The following is an 8,099-nucleotide window of genomic DNA, read 5'->3' as shown; positions in this document are numbered from 1 at the left end:
ATCGATACACGTACGGTATTTTGAGCTCCATATATATCATGCCACAATAGTTTACCTTCTTTATCTTCATCATCAATAAAACACAAAACTTATCACGTAACTTGGAATATAGAAATAAAAAGCAAAAAGAGGCTGTAAAAACTTCGGAAATAAGTATGTAGGTACCTTAAAAAGTATCTACCTTTTTTATTTCAAAAAGGAGCATAAATATGGATTAATAATGCTACCCAATTTTTTGTTATTATATAAAATTATGTTAAACAAAGTTCATTAGAAAACTCACAAATCGTTACTTATTAACAACGTTAAATCTTTACTTAATTTATAGAACTACTCCACTTGTACGAATTTAATCATGATTTTATGAATGCATTGCGCTTTCACTACTCACCGCAATGTCCGCAATACCGCTACTCGACGTTAGATGGCAGCACGCGTCCCAGTTGAGCGTAGCTGTGAGCTTACCGGGGGGCAGGCGGCGGGGGGTAAAGTTGCGCGTCCCCACTGCCACTTCCACAAGTCAAGCTCTCCGCTTGTCAGTCGCTCCGCAGCCGCGCCGCGAAGAGGTCGTGCTTACACTCCACGCCGGCCTTTATAAAATACGCACTAATTATTCAACAAACCTGATCTCAAACTATAAACCCAATTCTTCAGTTAAACTCACATTCAAACCATATTTGTGAGCACAACGGACAATAAGGACCACAGTGCAGTGATATGTTAGCGAGTTTTTCTTCAGTCAAGTGTACTACGGACTTTGTTTCGGAAATGGTGATATCGACCCGAGGAGAGTGTTTATGAGACGTTCTGTAGTGAAATGTGGAGTCTGTGATATAGCTTCATAATGTACGCCGTGGTGGTAATTTGCGCGCTGCTGCAAGTCGGGCGAGCCGCGCTGCCCTATGGCTCGGACAAATGCGTCAAAGTGTCCGGTGCCGCGGACAACAGTGTCCTGTGTAGGATCCGGACTCTAGACAGCGATGGTGCCGGCATCGCCACCGTGTCCTCGGATACTAGACATCTTTCCATCGAGTGCAACCATCTCCTGCTCTTCGAAAGCTCTCTACGAGGCCACTACTTCAGCCCTGTTCCAGATCTCACGGAGTTGTCAATAAACAACTGCAAACTTCTCCAAGTTCCCGACGGCACGTTTCAAGACTTGAGAAAACTTAAAAGGCTGAAGCTTCGTTCGAAAAACTTCGAGTGGAGTCCTACCAAGAATTTAGAGTTATCTTTGAACACTTTTAATGGATTATCGGAACTGCATTCGTTGGATCTTGCTCAAAATAACATCAAATTCGTTCCTTCCGGCGTGTTCTGTTCCTTAGAAAATTTGAACACATTGAATTTGACGCATAATAGAATAAAGACAATTGGGCAGCTGGGCTTAGGCCAGGGATGTGGCTCTAGCTTGCACTACCTAGATCTTAGCCACAATGAGATAAAGTCTCTGCCTGAAGACTCCGAGTTGTTGAAACTAAGGAGCTTACAGTCTTTATATCTGCAACATAATAATATCACTGACATATCAAGCGAAGCATTCAACGGTCTTGTGTCTATGAGAGTGCTAAACATATCACATAACCGCCTTCACACACTGCCGGAGGGGCTCTTCGCTAACGCCAGAGAGTTGCGTGAAGTGTATCTCAACGACAATTCGTTATTTGAGTTGGCTCGAGGCATATTTCATCGCTTAGAGCAGTTGATTGTTTTAGACTTATCAAGCAACCAGCTTACCAGTAACCATATCGACGACGGAACATTCTTGGGACTGATACGACTTATTGTTTTAAACTTATCGAATAACGCTCTGACAAGAATCGACGGAAAGACGTTTAAAGATCTATTCTTCCTGCAAATATTGAACTTGAAGAACAATTCCATTGGATACATTGAAGACAATGCGTTTTTGCCGCTTTATAACCTGCATACATTGAATTTAGCTGAGAACCGTCTGCATACTATTGATGAGAACTTATTTAACGGTTTGTTTGTACTGAGCAAGTTAACTCTGAACAATAATTTGCTAGTAAACATCGACCGTAAAGCTTTTAAGAATTGCTCGGACTTGAAAGAGTTCGATTTAAGTTCTAATCAACTTTTAGACGTGCCTGAAGCACTGTGGGAGCTATCATTTCTGAAAACGCTGGATCTCGGTGAAAACCAAATAACAGATTTTAGAAATGGTTCGTTCAAAAACCTGAATCAGCTTACCGGCCTTCGGTTGATTGACAATCAAATTGGAAACTTGAGCGTCGGAATGTTCTGGGACTTGCCGAGCCTACAAGTGCTTAACATAGCAAAAAACAAGATCCAGTCGATTGAGCGAGGGACATTCAGCCGCAATAGCCAATTGGAAGCCATACGACTCGACGGAAACTTCTTGTCGGACATTAACGGTGTCTTCTCCACGCTGGCGAGCCTCCTGTGGCTCAACCTGTCGGAGAACCATCTAGTGTGGTTCGATTACGCGTTTGTGCCTAGTAATTTGAAGTGGTTGGACATTCACGGTAATTATATCGAACATTTAGGCAACTACTACAAGTTACAAGACGAAATCCGTATAAAGACTTTGGACGCTAGCCATAATCGTATATCGGAAATATCGCCAATGGCCATACCGAATAGTGTTGAACTGTTGTTTATAAATAATAACTATTTGAACAATATACATGTGAATACGTTTTACGAAAAGAAAAACTTAACGCGAGTGGACATGTACGCTAACGAAATAGTGCATTTAGATCAGAATAGTTTGCGTTTAGCGCCAGTGCCGAGTAATAAAACCTTGCCCGAGTTTTACATAGGCGGAAACCCTATTAAGTGTGATTGTACAATGGAGTGGTTACAAATTGTAAACTATACGACTGCCACGAGGCAGTACCCGCGGTTAATGGACTTAGAAAACGTGTTGTGTAAAATGACAAACACTCGAAGCGGAACCCATGTGCCCTTAACGAATCTCAAGTCGTCGGACTTTCTATGTGCGTATGAGACTCATTGTTTTGCGATCTGTCATTGCTGTGATTACGATGCGTGCGACTGTGAAATGACCTGCCCTCAAAATTGCACTTGTTACCACGACCCATTGTGGAATACAAACGTCGTCGACTGTTCCGGACAATCTTCAATGGAGGTACCGCATAAAATACCCATGGACGCGACAGAAGTGTTTCTTGACGGTAACAATATAAGGGAACTACAAAACCATGTTTTCATTGGAAGACAGAAGATGAGGTCTCTTTATGTAAACAATAGCAACGTCGACAACATTCAGAATAGAACTTTTGCTGGATTGAATGCGTTACAAATTTTGCATTTGGGAAATAACAAGCTTAAAGAATTGAAAGGATACGAATTCCACCAGTTGAGCAATTTGAAAGAACTATTCCTGCAAAATAATCTAATCAGTCACATCGTGAACGTGACTTTCCTGACGTTAAAATCTTTGGAAACCCTACGCCTTGACGGCAACAGACTGGTCGATTTTAGCGTGTGGACATTCAATAATAACCCTAATTTGAAAGCATTGTCGCTCGGTAACAACCTGTGGTCGTGCAAATGCCGCTATTTGCAGGAATTAACCGCATACCTGGCTGAAAACGCGCAAAAAATCATTGACATTACCGACGTATGGTGTTGGAATGGAGACGCGAAACCGCCGCAGAAAAAAGAGCTCAATTTAAACGGCACCGCTTGCAGCGATTATTACGCCGATAATTCAGTCATCGGCAACATGCTCGTGTCGAACTATGTTCCCATGATGGTCTCGACGCTCACCGGTTTTATGTTAATTTTATTGGCGCTCGTCATACTATTCCTTTTTAGAGACTCGCTCAGAGTGTGGCTATACACGAACTGTGGCATACGAGTGTTCTCGTTCGCGGGAGCTTTTGAAGAAAGCGAGAAGTTGTATGACGCGTACGTATGCTACAGTCCGAAGGATGAAGAGTTCGTCGTGCAGTCACTAGCGGCCGAGTTAGAGAACGGAAATCCATCCTACCACCTCTGTCTTCATTATCGAGATATCCCGCACCATGGGGCGCAATACATGCAATGCGCGCCGCCGGTCGTCGAGGCGGCGGAAGCTTCCAAGCGCATAATAATCGTGCTCACAAGAAACTTCATGCAAACGGAATGGTCTCGCTACGAATTCCGACAAGGGTTGCACGACGCCCTGAAAGGGTGCATTTATAAGTTGGTGCTAATAGAGGAGTGTACTGTGGTGGCAGACGCAATATGCGACCCCGATTTACGGCCTTATCTCAAAACGGGATCGCGTCTCCGCTGGGGACAAAAAAGGTTCTGGGAGCGCCTCAGGTATATGATGCCGGATTCGTCCCAGCCGAATCATAAGCGGCGAAGCCACAACTATAGAAAGAATATAAATACTTATACGTTGGATTCTTCGGTGCCTAACGGTGGGAATCGTACGATGCCGTATCCTGATAAATCGCCTGTGATAGGTGGCGGACAGGGCGCGAGCGCTCCGCCAGAGTACAGCAGTGAGGTGCGTCAATCACCGTCAGTCGTGAGACAGACGCAAGGAGTGGTGTACGGGCCTGACGGCAGGCCGATCTCAGACCACATCTACTCCTCCATAGACTCGGACTATTCATCCTTGGAGCACGGGATGGCCCCGGGCAGGCGGCGGGACCTCCGCCAATGGCCGCCCCCGCCTCCCCTGGTTGACACGGGTAACACCGTGCAAGCTTACCTAGTCTAGGGCCCACGCCCCGCTTCCAGTCAAAACTATGTAAATAAATGTTAATTTAGCGCGCTGTAAATATTGTAATTATTAGATAATAAGTGCTATACCAAATCTATGTAATTGTACTATTTGCCTATTCGTTATCCTGTGTATAGATTTCGTAATAAAATTTAAAGACTGCTGTAGAATATGTATTGTAAATAGCAAAAAACAAGTGATCATAGTGTCGGTAATATGGCGTTATTTATACAAAATAAAACTAAAAGATGAAGATTTATAATATCGATTTTTATTCAAAACCTTACAAAATCACCACTATAACCTCTCTGAGGAGAAAATAGTGAATGTAAATATAACTGTGGGATAAAACAAAATAAACTGTAAATACTTTTATGTACATTTAACACGAGTGAGTAGATTAGATAACATAAAATTTGTTTCATTGATCCCAACTGTTGTATTCACAGTTTATTTTCCCAATCAAGTATCAAAACGTTCAACAACACCCATTTCATTAATAAAATGCAAATAATTACAATTGCGAGTCCATCATGACGATCAATGTTAAAATTAATAAAAATCACAAACATGTCCGAATGATGAAAGTGCAAAGGCAAATATGATTTACATATTTATGGTCCTGACCACTCTGTTGAGAGGTAGGCTACTGAATACATACGTAACATCCATTTCAAGTTAAACAGTCGTATCTGCAATAATAAAGCTAAGTAAAAAGGACGTATGTGCTTCAAAACTCATATAGAGATACAGTGTTTTAATTGTAGCGCATTAGGACAAGGGTGTTTCAGATACGTCCACGTGCTTCGCTCGCGTTGTTTCGTGTCCAGTGTCCACTCGTTTTATAGACCACTTGTATTCATGACTGTATAATGTCCTATTCTTTGGGCCGCCCTGAAACAAGGCAATTTCACGTGCGTCGGGGATTTTATGAAGGACGGGAATCATGTTAGTGAACGACACACCCTCGTGAGTCGTGACGAAAACATAAGCTTAACCAACTGAAACCAGGAAGAAAGTTCGATATAGGTACCTTATTTTATATTTCGTAAATAAACTTACTACCTTATTTATTACTTAACTCTTTATCATAATTATGGTCATATGGACGACTAATTAGGAAATAGCTGATAGGTATCCCTAGATTTCAAAATGGATCAGAGTTAGTTATCGTGCGTCTCGCCCGCCCCAATACATGTACGGACAAGTACGACCGAAATGCACGATAACCGAATGACATCAGTCGTTCTGATATCAGTGTACGTTCCAATTGGTCTGTAAAGCCTACTGTCCACGGAAGCGTCGCGTCAGCCGCTCCGTGGACAGAGTTGTGCGATTTTGTATGTAGGCTGCAAGCAAGCGTACACCAAGTGTACAATGACGAATACGCGTCTATGCAGCTACGCTCCCGTGGACAGTAGGCCTAAGTCATAACCCTCAATCATAACACAGATTTTGTTAGATTTAATCACTAATGAACATTATGTGAACCGGGATTACCATTAAAACTTTTGTACTAGCAATGTCCGCTGTACGATGTAAAGTTATAAATTCTCCAGCCAAAGCATGCCCGCTAATAATAAACTTCGTCACTGAAAGCCTTTTAATTATATGAAACAAGAGGAAAGTTCTAATTCAGGACTATCAAATTATACGTTTCGGAAATTTTAAGCCTGCTTTATATGCCTGTTTACTTCCCGAAATCCGGGGTTTGGTTATTGAAATTTACATTGACTTATCTGAATAATAGTGACTCACTTAACGCATTATTAAACTTAATACGACAAATAGACCAAGGGACCTATTTAAGCCCGATAGAAATTATCTTTAAATTGTAGTTTACAACATTTTTATTTCATAGTACATTCAGCAGCACAAGCTGCTAAGCGGGCGAGGTGTTCAAAATTACCGTGACACGTTATTCTCTTAACAATAAATTCGCGTCAAGATTAGGATTTGCAATCCGGATCCGAAATGTATGAAATTATCCGGATCTGGATCCGGATCCGCGGATATTCCCATACATTTCGGATCCGTCGTGCAAACCCGAGTCAAGATCATTTTGAACACCTCGCCCGCTTAGCAACTTCTGCTGCTGACTGTACCATGATTGTACCTAATTAATTACATTTGCATTTATAACAAGACGTGTCACTTCGTATAGGTACTTAATAATATCCATTCAATGGCATAAAACGTTCGTTATGTTAGGTTTCGATAGTCAACCAACCTTAGTTGAAGAACGAGGATAAAGTTATGTCAGGCTTGGCTCACTCCGCGATTTCGTCGCGTTGCTACAAGTACATGCGGCACACACCAATTTTGGTGTCTAGCCATACTAGTTGCCGCGCACCGCTATGGAACGGATGCCTGCTCGCGCTTGCCACCTAGCGGTCATATCTGTCGTAATATAATAGACGCGTTTTGTTAGAGTGAATCTTCTGTACCTAGTACTATTATTTATTCTGTGGTTATGTCAGTTATCAGTTATGAAACTTACGATTGTTATTTTTTAAACCGATGTGAACGCATTATGTTTGTTTTGACGTCTGTATGTCTAGGATCCCCTTATACCTAAATACACAGTAATTAAGATAAGTAAAATACTTACCTCCGTACAAATACATTGTGTACTTTACACACCGAACATAAAGTCTAAAATTCTTTGGTAGTGTTAAACAAAAAATGCGGTGATTCAATAATATCGGTAAACAGTTTTGTGATTACGTAATTAGGCTGCATTGTGAGCCCACCTGCTCGTAATGAGAGTCATCGCACTTAAAACCGGGTTTCAGGACTCTTTACGTTTACTTGTTTATTATTTATACTTCCAGTATATATTACTCTGTCAAAATACATAGTTATTTTCGATACAAGTGCGAAAAAAAGGAAATTCGAAACGAGTGGCGATAAATTAAAACACGACCGAAGGGAGTGTTTTAAATCGACACGAGTTGCGAATTACCTATTCGCACGTGTATCGAACAACGTTTTACAGTACATATATGGCACTTTAAAGTTTTGACATACTCACAAAAAGTGCTATTTTACGCACTAGTGCGGAAAAGTAGCCCCATATGTACTGTAAAATATATTTTGTAGTGAAGACTATTGAAAGTATGTAGGTATATGACTGGCATGTGACTGTTCACATGCCAGGTATATTCGAATGCGGGGTAATTTTAAAAACTGCATATAGGTACATAATTATATACCTACTAAACTAGAAGCTGCACTTTCTACTGTAGTAACAGTAAGCAACCATGCCTTAAAGCGTTGCATTTTTTTAAATCTACTTCATGAACATGGCTGGATACAAGTCCTTCATTCTCGTATTTCATAAACATTACATAAAGTAACTGCTTCTGGT

General features: G+C 41.3%; 1 protein-coding gene across 1 annotated transcript; it reads left to right on the top strand.

Moving 5' to 3' along the window:
* The first annotated feature begins 470 nt into the window (after positions 1–470).
* Positions 471–4,991, top strand: LOC134651857 (toll-like receptor 7). Its single transcript, XM_063506978.1, has one exon. It carries the CDS (start codon positions 845–847, stop codon positions 4,724–4,726), a length of 3,882 nt encoding a protein of 1,293 aa, XP_063363048.1. The 5' UTR covers positions 471–844; the 3' UTR covers positions 4,727–4,991.
* The last annotated feature ends 3,108 nt before the right edge of the window (positions 4,992–8,099 follow it).

The sequence above is a fragment of the Cydia amplana genome, chromosome 10, assembly GCF_948474715.1.
Source record: "Cydia amplana chromosome 10, ilCydAmpl1.1, whole genome shotgun sequence".
Classification (NCBI taxonomy): Eukaryota; Metazoa; Arthropoda; class Insecta; order Lepidoptera; family Tortricidae; genus Cydia; species Cydia amplana.
This window is presented reverse-complemented; position numbering and strand designations above follow the sequence as displayed.